The sequence below is a fragment of the Trachurus japonicus genome, chromosome 18 (assembly GCF_045865225.1).
Source record: "Trachurus japonicus isolate A0001 chromosome 18, Traja_1.0".
NCBI lineage: Eukaryota > Metazoa > Chordata > Actinopteri > Carangiformes > Carangidae > Trachurus > Trachurus japonicus.
This window is the reverse complement of record NC_140924.1, coordinates 26,088,099-26,105,647: the sequence shown is the minus strand read 5'-3', so window position 1 is coordinate 26,105,647 and position 17,549 is coordinate 26,088,099. Positions and strand designations below refer to the sequence as shown.

Below are 17,549 nucleotides of genomic sequence, written 5' to 3'. Positions count from 1 at the left end.
ATAATATCTCCCATCTCCAGCTGTTGAATCATTTAGAGGATAAACTCAGGAGATGACCCTCTTCAGATTGTAATTGTTTGCACTTTGCATAGACTTTGATCAGGCAAACAGCATCCACTTATCACTGTGCCCATCTTGGCTATTAAATCTGAAGTATTAGACTTCTCTTGCAGGCATACTTCCATGTACATAACAATAATACATATTTTCATACAAACCAACCTGACTGTTTATGTGTTAGTTAAATGGTTTTCATATAAGTATGTAGCAAAAGAGAAGGCCACATTAGAAGGGCCCATTAAGTTAAGAAAATAAAAAATAAAACACCTTTGCAAATGTTTTATCGGGACAGAAATGCATTAGTTAAGCCTCAAGGATACACACAATTTATTATGGTGGAAAACACTGAATGTAAACATAAATTTGTTTGTTTACAAGAAAACTCTCAGGGCATCTTTAATTATTTAAGTTATTATTTAATTATTTGAATTATCTGCATTTCTTTTCCCCAGCTCGGAGGAATAAATGCTTCAGGAATTTTGAAACCACTTCAAAAGTACGAGTTTGGGTCTACAATGTGAAAGCAGGGGATCCATGCTCACTGATATCTACCACCCTGTTAATTAGTTTGACTGAAAACTCAGAGGGACCTTGTGAAGTCTTTATGTGTACCCATTTTCTATGTTTCTTGTGTTTTTCCTGTCTTCATGAATTATGTTGTTATGTCCTTGTTGCTCATTTTAATGGCTTTTAACACCTCGCCAGGAGGACGACAGTCGGAAACTAGCTGTTGGCTAACACTGGCACTTTTACATTTTATTATGTTCATTAATGTGCACTGTCCTCCTTATATTAAAAAAAAAAAAAGTTTATATTAATGTTAATTTCTTATAGATAACTATATAGTATTAATTAAAGGCACATACCACAGAATTCATAGGTTAAGTGTATAACTGTAATGCAGACAGTGCATAGATTTTGACCACTATAGCAGCAATATGGATCCATAAGGGGCTACACAGCGACAGTGACCTCAGCATGGATTGATGCTGTACTCTGATTGACAGGTGCTAGTGGAGAGGCATTAAGTATAAATGTCCAGTTTGGAAATGACATCACCACCACCAGCGAGCGAGCGAGAGAGAGAGAGAGAGAGAGAGAGGCACAGTGTGTGAATCAATCGACCACCACCATGTGTTTATAGTATTGATACGCATAATGGGTCATAACTCAACTTCGCACGCACACACAGTCTAGTCCCATTGTAAACTGTGCAACAGAAGGTGGGAGGAGGTCTTCTAAAGAAATCAACACGTTTGCCTCTGGATTAATTCAATCTCCCCCTTAAAGCCACAGATTTCAAGCCAAGTCGTTTCACCTCGTGCTACGTTCACTATTGCAGCTTCAGCAGGTTACTTGCCAGTGAACCATTAATGGCGTCCATCTGTCAATACAGGCGGGCCAAGAGTTATTCTATAAGATGGCTATAAAATCACCTTAAGTGCAGATAAAGAAGCCATTTACAGCGTTCATGATATCGATCAAGACATTTGGCCCAATGATTTGCTTATTTATCATCAAATTCTCTGATGTCCTTCTGAGAGCTGTAGTTCCACACCTGAGAGTCAGGGGAGGGTTGGACATTTTTGTCAGGTTATTTAGCTTTTAATTACACACATGTGAGGAGTGGCCCACAGGCCTTTACTCAGAAGCTCCACTGGAGCATCTACTGTAGAATTCATGTTTTTTTTTGTTGCTCAAGGACACCTTGAGAGTAGACGTTGAGGAATTGGAAAACATTACCCATTTGGTTTCCCCCACCCACATCATTCAGTAGCAACTGTTCTCAAAGGTTATCTCTCTGCTAAATTCAACATTTCGAGTCATTTCTCATCCTTAATAGGCAAATGCGGGGCAAGTACATTCCAGGTATCCAATAAATCATGAACCAAGAATCCAAACAAGTGGATTTTTAATACCTGGAAAGTCAATGGACTCAGGAGGTCTGTGTGAGCCAATGAGCTATTGACTGAAAGAGGAAAGTACAGTTAAATAACCTTCTTCTTACTAATGTGGGTTTTCAGGCAAACTGAAAAAATGAGAATTTGTGACTTTCTGCTTTATAATCATCCATTATCTATAGAGCTTATCCTTGCAGCGACATTGAGCCAATCACAGCTGATGTAGCGCGGCTGGGGTACACCATGGGAAGGTCACAAACCAATCACAGGGTCGACATAATAGAGATGAACAACACACACATATTCACACCTATGGGTAATTTAAAGCCTCCAGTTGTATTATTGTGTCAGTGCACTGAGGGAGGAAGCTAGGAGAGAACCCACAGGGAGAACATGCAAAACTCCACATAGAAAGCCCACGGGACTCAAAAAACAGAACCTTTTTGCTGAGAGATAACAGTGATAACCACTCCTGAATCCTGAAAGAGAAAAACTGACTTTCCTGTTCCTCTGCTGCTCTCCATCGTCCCTCTCCTCCTAGATCTTCATCCACATGTTACCTCCTTACCTCGGCATGCTGCGGCCCAAAGAGGAGACCCCGCTGTCGCTGGAGACCCTGCCCCGCCGCGAGAAAAAGAAGCTCGCCATCAGCAAAGTGGCTGATGAGTACTTCATCCGCAAGCCGGACTCCTCCGTCCTGTTCCCCAAGCCCAACAGGTGAGAGAACAGTGTGTTGGTGTGTGTGCATGTGACTGAGTATTGTACAGGTATAACTGTAGCAACCAGAGTTAACAGATTGTGTAAATGAACCGTCCACGATGTCATTTTAGACTCATTTACTGCCGTGTTTTGTGTTTTATAGAATCACCACTTTGTTAACACTTTATAAGTAGTACACACCATTCTAATAAATACTGAATTATTCATTTATAACACATGAATACTCATTAGTATGTAGTTTATAAATACAGTTAGTGCTTATCAATGATCAGTAAATCATTTTATCTATACTAATACAGTGTTATAAATGATGAATTCAGTAGTTAATGCTTAAAGGGATAGTTCACCCAAAATTCAAATTTCACTCATTATTTACTCACCCTCATGTGGACTAAGGGCTGGGAGAAGTTTCAGATTCCTCCGTGCCTTCTCTGAGTTACAGCGGGGCTCCGTGCAGCACTGCATGTCCACATGGCGGTAGCGAACAGAGCTCACTTCTTTGTCCAAAAAGACACACAAAAAACATCCAAATACCTCCATAGTGCTCGTCTGTAATGTCCCTCTTGTATTGAAGCCCCGACATGAGAAATTGTTCCGAAAAAAATTAAATAAGTCTATATTTTAAAGCAGAAGTAAGTGATATATTTGTGTTAATATAAGTCTTAAATAGTTATATCTTCCGACAGCAATCACTTACATAGAGTGTTTGGACTGAAACACGAGTCTGTCAGTCCCTCTGCTCTGCTCTGAGCCCAGGAGAAAACATTTATCGTATCCTACAGTTTTTATCCAATGAGGAGAGAGAACGGCATGCAGGGCTGTGTGTGCAGCCAAGGGACGCCGTGAATGTGGTGACGTAGGGACGGGGACTGTTATGGTGCGTTCAAGGAAACTCGTATTTTTCCGACCGTGAAGTCGTACCAGTTCGATCTGGTACGAGTTCACCGGTCGGAAGTTACGAGTGGCCGTTATAGTGACTTTCACCGGTAAAACAGGTCGGAAAAACACGAGTGGGTTGCCTGGAACGCTACAAAGTCGTAAGTTGTGACTTGAAGCTGTAATTTACGATTTCAAAAGCAGCATTAGCGAAAACGACCGGACCACTTACTTCTGCTTTAAGCTTGTTTGTAGCGGAAGCTCCCAGTGTTGCTCTGCCAGAATCTCGTGCGATTTGTGGAGCCGTGAACTGGGTGTCAGTGCAAATCGTGCGAGATTTGGACGGACCAGGAAGAGCAGTGCTGGGAGCTTCCGCTACAAACAAGCTTAAAACATAGAATTTTGAATTTGAATTTTGGGTGAACTATCCCTTTAACTAATGTTTAATAGTGCATACTTATTATAAAGTGTTCTGTATACAACCTATACCCAACCCTCACCATGTGTTGTATGTAAAGGAAATAACCTCTTGCAGCAGAAGTGATTAAAAACACATCTGCCAGAGTGTGTTAGATAACACTCCACAATGAAATCCAATAGTTTATCTAAGTATGTTTAGTATTCATAGAATTTCAAGTCTGTGGAGCAGGTTATCTCTCACGTCAGCTGTCCTGCACTTCCTGTTTTATTTCCTCCCCACAGCCTGCATTTGTTTGTCCTGTGAAAGTCAACTCAACTCTTTCTAGTCTAGCTGCACACCTTTTCTTCCCACTCCTGTATCTTAGTTGTCATCTAGATTGAGAAACTGCAGTGATGTGCTCAGGACTTTTTAGCAGGTACATTGCTTCGCTCCAAGCAGTGCCTTTAAACACACAGTCGCCCTTTTTCACCTTCAGATCAAATAGTATGAATCTTGCATGTAAATATCACAGCGCCCACAGTGTTTTTTATTAGCTGGTGATAAATGCTATACGTACACTTATCGTATGTCAGATTAAGTTTGTTTCTAGAACATTTGTAGGATCAAAACCAATCAGAGACAGGTATTGTTTCACTTTCTGACCTCTGAAGTTTCAATAGGTGAATTCAAACTCTTTCCAGAGTGATACCAGCAGGATGTAAGACCACTATTAGCCACTATTCTGTATTTAACCTTTTGGATGCGTCACGCAAAAATCAAATTTGTAATGACCTTAGACACAAAACTAATAGACTCAAATGCACGACTCAGAAGATATAACAAGAAGGTATTTATTTAGGCAGAAAATTCAAACATAAAGCTCTCTCAAGGAGGATGGTTAAAGTATAAAAAGAAACACTCACAGGGAGGATGTAGTCAAGAGATTTTATTTGCCATTTGTGCACAAACCAAACAGCCCAGGCACATAGGAATTATTGTGCAGGGCTCTGTCGGAGTCTCGTAAATTAAAAGACACAGAAAGGCACATAATCAAAAAGTGCTAAAAACACTATCCAAGAAAATAAAAAATTATAATGAAGTAGAAGTAAGTTAAACTATAAAAAATAAATTATGAATACCACCACTGAAGTGTGAGGAGCTGTAAACAAGGATCTTGTGATAGGTCCTTGTTTTTAACCTGTTATAAACACAAGGTGCTCACTTGGAGGATAAAAAAATAACATAAAACTTAACAATCAGACCTGACAAGAGGTATTTATTTAAGCAAAAAACTTGCAACAAAAGCACTCTCAAGGAAGATAGTCAAAGTACAAAACAAAATGCTTACAAGGAAGATCTAGTCAAGTCAAGAGATTTTATTTGCCATTTGTGCACAAACAAAACCAAAACAGCTGGGACGAACAAACAAACTGGAGACAAGACAAAAGGAGACAAAGACTATTAATGCATGAGGCAGGGGAAGCAGGTGAAACCAATCCTAGACATATAGATATACTGTATAAGAAGACTAGATAACTCAGCCAGCGCTGCTGCCCAATGACACGGCGTTGCCACACGGCCACCATCTTGCATCTGCTCTCTCCCTCAGAGCATTAAACCTCTAGTGCATGTTCTACTAAAACAACCACAACCTGCTCAGTTTTTGACCGACTTTCAAACAGTTTCGTTTTCTTATGAATGTCAAAAAGGCAGTTGTGATACAGCATAGCCTACTTAAAATCGCAAATAATTGTAATCATGTACTTTTCCATGAAAGTAACACTATAGTAACATTATGCAAACAGTTAAAGTAATAGCTATACAAGGTCAAAATTCCACAGAGTTATGAGTAGTTTTTTAGTGCAGATGACTGGATCACCCACTTTACTGCGACCAGAGCAAGGGGGCAGTTGTCGGTCTGAGAAGTGAAGCTCACTTCCGCGTTCAAAAAACTGCAATCCCCTGGGCTGTCGCTGGGGGCTGGCTCCAGAAGGGAGCAACTCCAATTGAGCCCCATGTTAAAATAGCTGACTTTACAGCTTAAAAAAACATATTTACAGCCTGGTACATTTTATTCTTTTGGTCTCAACCGATAGTTTCTACCCCCGCACACACTCTGAGGGGGGTGAATTTTTTTTAAACTCTACCGTTTTACTATTATTAGGTTTAAAGTTCTGGCCAATTAGGGCGCAGAACCGTTGAGTGACAGGTCCGGAGACCGCTGCTTCGAGGCCAGTGGGCGGGCCCTCGGCCGGACAACGGCCGCACCGCTCCAAATATGGCAAGTAGAATCCAACATGGCGCGGTTCAAACCCCCGTAGTAGCGGCACAAAACAGACCCCCCCAAACCAATGGGTGACGTCACGGGTGCTACGTCCATTCTTTTTACAGTCTATGGTCCAGAGTCAGAACGAGTTCACTGATTCAAGATGGATGTCTATGAGTTACCGACCCCCAAAGGAAGGTAGGAAGTCAGGGTCTGAAACAGAGGGAAAAACTAAGTACAAAGAAAAAAAAAACAGGAAGTGTGTGACGACTAGACATTAACAAAAGTGTTCATGATAACAGACGTGAAACTAAACCAATAAGGCATTAAACACTAAACATGAACATTACTAGAATTACCACACTTGACGAGCCACAACTAAATCACAGCAGAGGGTAACTTTTCTAAACTGCCTGTTGGGGTTAAATGGGGTTTATGAGGTAGTCTCCTGTAGTCATTGTGTTAGGCTACTTGTAATAGATTCTCCCGGTTTTGAGAAGGAGCCAGGAGCTCTGGCACAGACGCTCAGTGACGTACCACTGTGCACGAAGCCATCCGCAAAAACATCTACACACATTACACCGACTACGTATGAGCTCCTTCACACGGCCGTGCAGCATCAGATGACCTGGACCAGGTGCCTCTGAAAAGAGCATTTAGACCTCAGTGCCCAAACACCTCCAGTGAAAACCAGACTGATGAGTTTCATCAAAGGTTTTTACAGAGCGCTGCCCCTGAAGCTGTTGAGTAAGGACCTGGACCGGGGCCAGCGCTGGCTCACCGACAAACTGTTCTCTCTGTCCAACCCCGGTCTCTGGACTGTGTACACAGAAAAATCTATGACCTTGGTTTTTGTACAGGCCTGAGAGTACGGGGATGCCAGCTCCTAGTGACATCCTTAACCCTCCTGTCGTCCTCCTGGGTCAAGGAAGGAAGGGAGGAAGGAAGGATGAAGGGAAGGAAGGAAGGAAAGAAAGAAGGAAGGAAGGATAAAGGGAAAGATGGGAGGAAAGAGGAAGGGGAAAAGGAAGGAAAGATAGAAGGAGGGAGGGAACAGATTGGGTCAAAAAAGGAAGGAAGAAGGACAAAGGGAAGGGAGGGAGGGAGAAAGGATTGTGGAAAGAAGGAAGGGAAAAAGGAAGGAAATAAAGATGGAGGGAGGGAACAGATTTGTTCAAGGGAGGAAGAAAAAGGAAGGACGAATGGAGGAAAGAAGGAAGGGAAAATGATGGAAAGAAAGATGGAAGGAATGAACAGATCAGGTCAATTGGATCAAAAGAGGAAGGAAGAAGAAATGCGGACAAAGGGAAGGAAGGAAAGAAGGAAAGGAAAAAGGATTGTGGAAAGAAGGAAGGGCGAAAGGAAGAAAAGAAGGAAGGATGGAAGGAAGAAGGGAACAGATTGGGTCAATTTGACCCAGAAGGACAACAGGAGTGTTAACTAGCCCGCCTCCCCGCTGCTTTATTAATACACCCCCGAAATGTCCCTCTCAGTCCGCGGCCGTCCCTCCCTCTCTCAGTCCGCGGCCGTCCCTCCCTCTCTCAGTCTGCGGCCGTCCCTCCCTCTCTCAGTCTGCGGCCGTCCCTCCCTCTCTCAGTCCGCGGCCGTCCCTCCCTCTCTCAGTCTGCGGCCGTCCCTCCCTCTCTCAGTCTGCGGCCGTCCCTCCCTCTCCATCCTTCACCTCCTGCCAGAGCCCCAATGTGTCTGGAGGGAGAGACGGAGGCGGCGGAGGATCACTGCTAAAATAATAATGACCCGCGCAAATCGACTCTGACACATTAGAGCGGGATGCTGCGTGTCTAGGTGGAAGAAGGGATGACGGAGGGAGGGAGGGCGGGGGCTCTATTAGAGCAGTTTGATGAGACAGCACTATCTCTCTCCAGTCTACACATATACACACATACACACATACACACATACACACGCGCGCCGTCTTAATTGGGTTTAGTGCATGTCTTGGCACCAGATGCAGCCAGTTTTAGTTGAATTAGTCTCCTGAATAGTCATTTACTTCTCGCTGATGAAGTGCTACTTTGAGCCACGCAGGAGGGGGAAAGGGAGGAGGGGTTAAGAGGCCAAATTATGCCCCCCCCCCTCCTCCTCCTTCTCTCTCTCTTACCCTCCCTCACTTATCTCCCCCCCTCTATGTGACGAGGCTCCCCCCTCTCTCAGGTCACAGCCTCCTCACCTGCCTCAGTCACAGCAGCAGTGGTGGCAGCGCTGCATTGTAAACCCCCCAGATTCCTGCGTGGAATACCAAACAGCCCTGCTCTGCCCTGCTGCCAGGTTACTCTACACATGTCATATGTCCTTATAGACGTGGGGCCACACTGCCCTCTGGTGGTGGGACTCCTGACCTGCAACCCCTATCACTGGGGATTTTTTTGTTGCTGTTGTGAAAAGTCCTCAGACTGTTTGTGGATGAGGTGTTGCATATTTGAGGTGTTTCATCAGTTAACATGTCTGGAAAAGACAAGATTCCAGCTGGTCCACAAAGAGGATGATGGTCAGTTATGGTTGTTTGGACAAAGTCATGAAGACCAACAGGGGATGAAGAGACTTTGTTAAAGGGTACGTTTCAAAAATGCTAAATGTATACATAATATATGTATATGTTATATACTTAAATGATTCTTAGACTAATAGTTCATGTATGTTTTACTCATTTGCTGGTAATAACACCAGGAATGGGGCGTTGAGTAGCTCAGGTGGTGGAGCAGACGCCCCATATGCAGAGGCTATCGTCTTTGCCACAGCGGCCCCAGGTCAATTTCAAGGGTATCCCTTTGCTGTATGTCATCCCCCCTCTCTATGTCTCTCTACTCTTCTATCCATTAAAGGCCTGAAAAGCCCCCCAAAATGTATATATTTAAATAAGTAAATAACGCTAGGAATGTTCTTTGCATTTATCTTCCTTGGAAAAGGTCCGACTGTCAGACAGTTGGTTAAACATATAGGATTCCACTGGTTTGCTTAAAGGGATAGTTCAACATTTTTGGCAAATTGGCCTATTGCCATAATCCCTATATTCTTAGCAGTAGGTTTGTTACCTTTAATTGTCGGTGCAAGCTATTTTTAGAACGGCGGAGCAGAGCCGCAAGCTGCTCAGAGCTACGCTACGGAGCAAGGCCGTAGCTACCATTGAGGACACCGAGGTCATGACCTCGGTATTTTTTTCGGCCTAATGAATGAAAAAAAAAAAAAAAAAAAAAAAAGTGCAAAGTATCAGGGAGGACAGATGGAAGGTGACTGAGTGACTCTCCTCTCTTGTCCAAACAATTCCGGTAGGCCTATAATGCTCTTGTTTATTGACGCCCTCACGTACGCTGGTGTTTGTTTACTGGTCGCGGGAAAAAAGGCGATTCATTCGGAAAAAGCGAGTGATACAGCGCGTCGCGGAGCCTGCGTGCATGGAGGAGAAGGCTACTGAGTGAGTCAGTTGGCTCTAGATAAACTGCTCTTTCCAACCAGTTGTTACACTGTAAAGGTTTCGTACATACGTGCACTTGTATTATTTCGGGACGGAACCTCATGTATGCGGAGAAAACAGCTGTTTAATAGGGTCAATTCAGCGCCGTTTACTGTCTGTGTCCTGCACTATGCACTAGTTGAGCTAAGTGGGGGAGAGCAGAGACCTCTTTCCTGCAGATACTATACTGAGGGGGCATCTACTGCACTGTCCATTCTTCCATCAACTTTATGTGAAAAGCACAGTGACATGATACATTTTATGTTTACAGACAGGGGAGTCACTAAGTTTTAAGGACAGGGGGGGCTTAGCCCCCAGGAGATGCACAAGATGTGAGCATATGTGGTGCACGAGCACAAATATTTCACAAACAAAGACTGTGAAATTTTTTCAAAAAAATTTTGGACAGATTTAACAAAGAGCATACGGTGTAAAGTTTAGGCAACCATTAGTTTTATTTCAGTCTTTTTTATTTATTTAAAGAAAGCTAAGACCTGTGAGCTTACTACAGACCTTCACATTGCATTTCAGACTCTTTTTTTTTTCGAGCTGGAATTAAACTTTATAATATAATATTTTTGCTACTCTGTGGCTGCTACGAATGTGAGGAGCTAGTCTACTGTTTGTAATGGATGGTGTGTTCTCATCAGAATTCAGTGAAGTTGGGTCTTCTCTGGATGATCACTAGTGATGATAATATCATAAAAATGGCATTAATCTAATATGATGTGTGTAGTTTTTATCTGTCAAAGTGCACCAGATTGAAGCCTTTTAATATAAAATTGCCCCAAATTTCTGACGCCACCCCCCCGCGCACCACGACTATGACCTCGGTATTTCAAAAATCCTGGCTACGGCCCTGCTACGGAGGCTCAGGGATTTCTTGGTTGTTTTTGAGGCAAATGCAGAGACTTTGTTGTTGGATTGTGTATTTGATTAGTTTAATGAAGAAATTCCATGAGCCTCCATAGCGTAGCTCTGAGCAGCTCGCGGCTCTGCTCCGCCGTTCTATAAATAGCTTGCACTGACAATTAAAGGTAAAGAACCTACTCCTAAAACTATAGGGATTACGGCAATGGGCCAATATGCCAAAATGTTGAACTATCCCTTTTACTGGAAGGTGATATAGAAACAAACTGTGAAACCTTAAGTTCTCATCACAGACCATCGTCATCCCACCTCTGTGATTTAGCTGTGACCTACTGCACTTGTGTGCTCACAGGTTTCCTGTACGACAACAGATTACTACAGACACCAGCTGTTTGACCTCCATGTTGCAGTTTAGTTCATCTGACTGATCCGTCCTCTTGTTTACAGCCTGTGTGATGTGCTGCTTGTGTTTCTCTCCCTGCTGGATTTATAAAGAATGTCACAGAGTCTCCAGATCTCAGGTGTTGTGGTAACCACATCAGAGACCACAACCTCAAATTAAGACCCGTGTTGTGGCGTCCTTTAATTCAGAGACAAAGTCATTTCTCCACCAAGCTCCATGTCCCGCTGAGAGAGCCGTGCTTTTATCGCTGTACTTGAGGTTATGGGAATATTAGACCTCTGGGTACGTCGCTCTACTGGAAGCAGATCCATTGCTCAAGGACATTCTGTACTATGGTGCATGGGAATGCAGGGGGAATCAAAGCAGAAATGTAGTACATTTAGAAGTTTTGCTGCTGCCTTTCTTTGTCTGACCAGTGCTTAAAGCAGAAGTAAGTGATCCGGTGGTTTTGGCTAACTTCCTGTCAGCAGATGGAGTTAGCAGTCCCCGCCCTCGTCCCTACGTCACCACATTCACGCGCATCCCTTGGCTGCACACACAGAGAGGACCGCCCCTTTATGCCGTTCTCTCTCCTCATTGGATAAAGGTTGTAGGATACAAGGAAAGTTTTCTCCTCGGCTTACAGCAGAGCAGAGTGACTGACAGACCCGTGTTTCAGACCAAACACTCTATAGAAGTGATTGCTGTCGGAAGATAGAACTATTTAAGACTTATATTAACACAAATATTCCACTTACTTCTGCTTTAATGTGGCCTGGTTATTCCTTCAAACTTGATTTAGGAAATATGTGTAGCCAGATTTGTCAAAACATGACATTTGTAAGTTTAAAGGCCTTCTTCCTCTAATGAGCAAGAACTCTCTTCAGGATAAATCTCCAGCCACATTTTTGGTAGCATTTATGTGCTGACTTTATTAAATTTTGAAAAAAAAAAAGGTTTTACCTCTTGTGTGAAAACTTCTGAGACACACAGTCAGGAAGACACATAGATCAACTTTCTCCAAGCTTCCCTCAGCAGCTCCTGGCACCCCATAGCAACTGAGGGCAACAAGTAAACACAGAAACATGCACACACACACACACACACACTGAGGGTTTCTCATCCAGAACAAGCCCAGTCAGCATTATGCAGGGCGGTGACTCCCACACTGGCAGCGTGAGCCCGGGGAGCTCCTCTGACCTTCTCTTTATTCCCCTCTGAATGACAGCGCGGTGCAGAGGAGACGTGCAGCCTGCCTCATAAACGCTTCACTATTTTACAGCTTTTAATTAGCGCACACTGACATCTCCTCGCAGGTTGCTACATTCCCCAGGCCTGTGTGCAAAATCTCTTCAGTTCGGGTTGAGTCCTTTGATAAACTGTGAGCGTATACGTGTGTGTATGTGTGTGTGTGTGTGTGTGTTGTGTGATGTGCAGGTTTCAGCCAGAGGGGATGTGTACCGACCTGAGGAAATTTATCGACGGCCCCAGCAGCTACCTGTCGTTACCTGACGAGCTGAAGTCGGCCATAGACGCCATCACGTACATCGCAGAGGCTCTGCAGGCTGAGAAGGACGATGAAGCTGTAAATACTTTCATCTTTCTTCATACAGCTCTTCTTTTCTTTCTTTTTTAGAACTTTTTATTTATGCAAAAGGGGCCTGCCGCTTCACCCGGTTGGTTCTTTGCTAAGGTGCTGGAGGCATCAAAAGTGTCCAACCTGGAGAAAGAGATCTCCACACACTTAGAACTATGCAATTTCACTTTATTTAGTGAAATTTAAAGTTATAAAGTGAAATTGCATCGATCTAAGTGTGTGGAGATCTCTTTCTTCAGTTTGGAGAACTTTTTATTTAAACATTTTTCAAAATATTTCCTGACATATGACTTTGAAAATGTGTGATAGACTGTACAGTAGAATAGTTAGAATAAATAAATAAGTAAATAAGGGGAGAGGGCTACTTAAAATAAGAATAAATAAGAGTAGAAATTGATACAATAAATAAATTAATATAATGATTAACTAGATAAATAAAAATAAGTAATAAAACACACATACATCTATACATCATCCTACACATTCATGTATACACATACTTTCAACACCTCTATATACTGTACATATGTATATTTAGATTAAGGTAAAGAGGTATATTAATGCATAAAAATATATTAAAACAGGATATATACAGCTCTTCTTTATGAAAAATAGATTTCTTTTAAGTTTGTCTTTTCCTTCTCTGCCATCCATCCTTCCTTCCCCCCTCTCTCTTGCCTCATCCAGCTGAAGGAGGACTGGCAGTACGTGGCCATGGTGGTCGACCGCATGTTCCTGTGGATTTTTGTGGTCTTCACCACGGTGGGAACCTTGGCCATCTTTGCCGACGCCAGCTTCAACCACACACCCACCGACCCCTTCAAGTCCCCCTGAGACCTTAGAACCTTTGTTTCATAAACCACCTTCTTCCTAATGTACCACCTTTGAAAGATAAAACGAAATTGGTGTACTTAAGAGCTAAATGATCCTGTGTCCACGGCATCTCATGTTTTTTTTTTGTTTTTTTTTACAAAACAATGTCATGGTGTTCATTTTATTCATTTGAATGCAGATGAAATACATATTGACACATGCCAAATATACAGTTTCTAATCCAATTTTTGACCATTTTTGTATTTTAAACTGTCTCAGAACCAGCAAACCTTTTTTTTGGTGATCAATTTATTTTATTTTATTTTATTTTATTTTATTTTATTTCATTACATTTCCATTCATCCAGACCCCTTACCTGCACCCTTGTTGGGGTATCATTAATCATGGATAATTACAGGGAAAAATTAAATAGAAAATAAGAAGAAAAAAAAAGAACCAGCAAAACTTAAGCCCTGCATAATCAAGTCTTGGCCCTTTGCTCCCCTCCACTGCCTCAAGACCAGAGCTGACAAAGTTTGATGTACCAGCTCAAATTCTCATGCGTTACACTTGAGCGGTGATGTTTGTCAGAAAGTGCCCTGGGAAGAATTCCTACTAGATCTGGTCTGCGTTCATCCTCCAAGAGCAAGTCAATGCAAATGAACGGACATCTTGAGGTTTCCTGGCTGAGCGAGCAGCAGTCCTTAAGAACGTCTGGGCTGCATCCTTGCATTAATCACAGCAAAAATGTGTCGCTGCCATGCAGATCTCGTGATCTGTCATTTTAAAGTGTGGAAGGACATTTTACTATTGCATGAAACAGCATGCTTTATGTATTGGAATACATGTATCTGCTCTACAGGTGTGTTTTTTTTAGCTACATAATAGGACTGTGTGTGTGCAGGGTGTGGAGCCAGCATTTGATATTGACGGTGTTAACACATAAACACTGAGACAAACCAGGATGAGCCAGCTATGTCTTTCATTTCCCTGTGTCAGAATGTGCCAGAGTGTGGCACATGCTTGGTGGGTATTTTTGCAACTGTAATAATCCTCTTTGTATTTTCAACACGGGTGTATATATATATATATGTGTGTGTGTGTGTGTGTAGCGTGGAGCAACACGCCGGCTCGATTCACCAGCTGCACCAACAGCCTGTGGAATTCCCATCATAAAGAGGAACCTGTGCCTTCCAGGGTTTTGCTTTCCTTCTGGCGCACACACACAAACACACACACAAACACGTCACTGGTGTTTCTCTCACATGACACAAACACACACCTGCTCTCTTAATCTTGTGCTTTCATTTTCCCGGTTGTTGTTGTTGTTTTTATTTTTTAAATAAAGATCCGAGGGGAGAATATTAAAGGCTCCATCTGTTGTCAGAATGTTGCCGTGAGAGCTGCGACCCTCCGTCTCCTAACCGCTCTGCTATTAATAACTGTCCTCATACACACACACACATATACACACACACACACTGGCAATGGTTACAGTAGACTGCTGTATGGGCTTCCCTGATATTTCTCTGAGTGAACGTACTCATGCATACATGCATCAGCTCAGGCATGTGATGGCTGCAGTCGGTCTGAGGAGCTAATTGTGGCGACGGCGCTGGTAGTGCTTCAGTATTATAGACCTGGCTGCAGCGTTATTGCCACACTCCCGTTAGAATTACTCCCATATCTATCCTCAGCTTATTATCTCACTCGCTCCGACCTTGCACGAAACTGTCGCCTTGAGAAGAAGATGGGGAGGGGGGCCACGCGACAGATGCACAGAAACACAAAGGGGCCATTCTGACTGATGTATTTATACTGGGAGTGGCGGCACGCAGGAGGGTAAAAGTCTGAGACATTCTCCTCCTCTCAACTCTCAACGTGCCGCTGATTTATGGCCTGTTTGTGTTTTTTTGCACCGGAGACCCTGACCGGGATGAAGAGGGAGAGAGAGGAAAGCGTGACCTTAGATATAAGAGAAAGGAGGTAATATAAAAGAGGCAGAGAGGAGGTAGATATTTTTCTTATCTTGCGTAACAGACAAAATAACTTTATGACCTGTGAAAACACAGACATCAAGTTTGTATAAATCAACACGAGGGTTTCAAGAAGCGGCAGAACTCCGCGGGGTTCATCGCGGGGCCTTCACCTCATCGATCACAACGCTTGTAGCCATCACATCTCAGAACTTTCCACACCATTTCTATGGCAACAACATCCATCTCTATTTTTGCGTCCTATCCAGCAGTCTCTTCTTTCCAGGAACTGACTTCCAGCTCCGTCCACTGGGGTGGGGTGGGGCGCTGTTAGACCATCACTACTGGCAACACAGACATTTGGTTTTTTTTGACAGTGTCATGCTATGGCTCTTCACTGTACATCTCACGATACAGTTTGACAGTGGCTTATTGGCAAAATATGAATACTACCCATTAATATATTTGTATGTATAAGTGTATAATCGTTATAAAATAAAAGTAGTTTGGTTTTCGTAATAATTCTTCTTTTATACATATAGCAAGGGTCTTGCTTTAGAAAGTTTTGCCATCTTGCGCCACCATGTTTGTACGGCAGGCCGAATGGGAAATCCAGCCAGAGAGCGGGTTTCACGAGTTTCACGTGCAAAAATAAACCAATGGAAGGAAAGAAGAAGGTGGAGGAAACAGCAGACATCGTAAAATGGTTTAGATCTTTATCTCATCGCTCCATGCTCCTGAAATACTTCCAGTCGTCCCAGTCGTGGTAAACAAGTTTTTTTGTCCTCGGACCTTTAATGTCCCACATACAGTATAGGCCTACTTTAGCTTTAATGGAGCCATATCAAGTCAGACCATGTCAGTGTTGCTCTGCTGAATTTCTGCCCTTTATCTCTGTCTTTACTGTCACTTCCACTGATATCACTAATATAATGTAAGAGCATACTTCTCATTTTAAAATGGCTCTATATGAAAGTGCTCCTATCTCACACCTGATCATCAATTAGCTCCTGGTATCCGTGTCACAAAACCCACCTATTAATTTTTTAGAGATTATACATTTTTGTCCATGGAGACTTGGTCCAGTCTATGTGCTGCTTTCAGCCTGATCAGATGAGACACTGTGTTAATCACTGACAATCCTTTAGCCCATCCCACCTCCTCTCTATGTGTGTGTGTTATCTGTCACGGTGTCCTTTTTAATTTGGCCACTGGAAGGCACCAACCAGGAGGTTGAGAGTAGTAGTAAAACAGACAAACAGTGTCTTAACTGCTCTCACATGTTGTAAAAAACACTAATGATTGGACAATGGACGCTCCTCCTGTTAAAGGGATACGCCAACATTTTTTTTCGTGTCTTGCCTCACTCCCGAGTCCATGACAAGCAGATAGACACCATCCTTTCGTCTGTGCGTGCAGTAACAAGGGAGGATTCAAGCAAAGACGGTTTATTTTGGTTCAAGCTAGCTACATGGAGGGTAGGTTAGCTTCCTATTTTCAAAGTAAAAGCACAAATTCTATGGTTATGGTTTTCTGTATGTAAAGGGCAACGGGTGTTTTATTTTGTGAAAGTAACCGGAAGTGCGTCGGTCACAACGGCTAGCTTGAGTAGCGCTGAATTCGTCCGAACAGACACACTGCTGATCTAAACGGCTACTTTCATGCCTTAACATGTTTGAAATAAAAATCAGTTTCTGACTGCTGATTTCAGCTATGGCAGGCTAACAATACGCACTTCCAGCGTTTGAGCTAAGCTAATTAGTGGTGCGCCAACTCTGCCCGTATCTCCACGCACAGTGGAAAGGATGGTGTCTATCTGCTGGTCATGGACTCGGGAGTGAGGCAAGACACGAAAAAAAAAAGTTGCCGTATCCCTTTAATGTTAACTCATGCACTGATAGTTATAAGCAAATGAAATATAAACCTTCATGCAAAGCTTTTTTCTAACAACTGAAGTGATGAATAGTGAGTTCATTAACAGGAAAGATAAGGTGGGAGGAGATGAGAAAGTGAGGGGTCAATTACAGGATGAAGACATTAAAAGTGGAATGAACGAGAGATGCCTTCCCTTTGTCTGCAGAGAAAGTCTCAACCCCACGCTCCGCCCCGCCCGCTTGTTCTCTCCCCCAAAAATATCTCCATTGTCATAACCTGTAACCCACTGCCATTCCTTCCCCCCCCATCCCAGCCCCCTCCACTTCCTCTTCCTCCCACCCGCA

At 43.0% G+C, this 17,549-nt stretch overlaps 1 protein-coding gene across 1 annotated transcript in view; it reads left to right on the top strand.

The window, feature by feature from the left end:
- chrnb1 (cholinergic receptor, nicotinic, beta 1 (muscle)) overlaps positions 1–13,581 on the top strand; it is a 37,496-nt gene extending 23,915 nt beyond the window's left edge. Inside the window, exons 9-11 of the mRNA XM_085759547.1 lie at positions 2,503–2,678; positions 12,382–12,529; positions 13,229–13,581. Coding sequence (XP_085615673.1) covers positions 2,503–2,678; positions 12,382–12,529; positions 13,229–13,375 — 471 coding nt within the window. The 3' untranslated portion in view covers positions 13,376–13,581. The remainder of the gene's footprint in view (positions 1–2,502; positions 2,679–12,381; positions 12,530–13,228) is intronic.
- Positions 13,582–17,549: the final 3,968 nt, after the last annotated feature.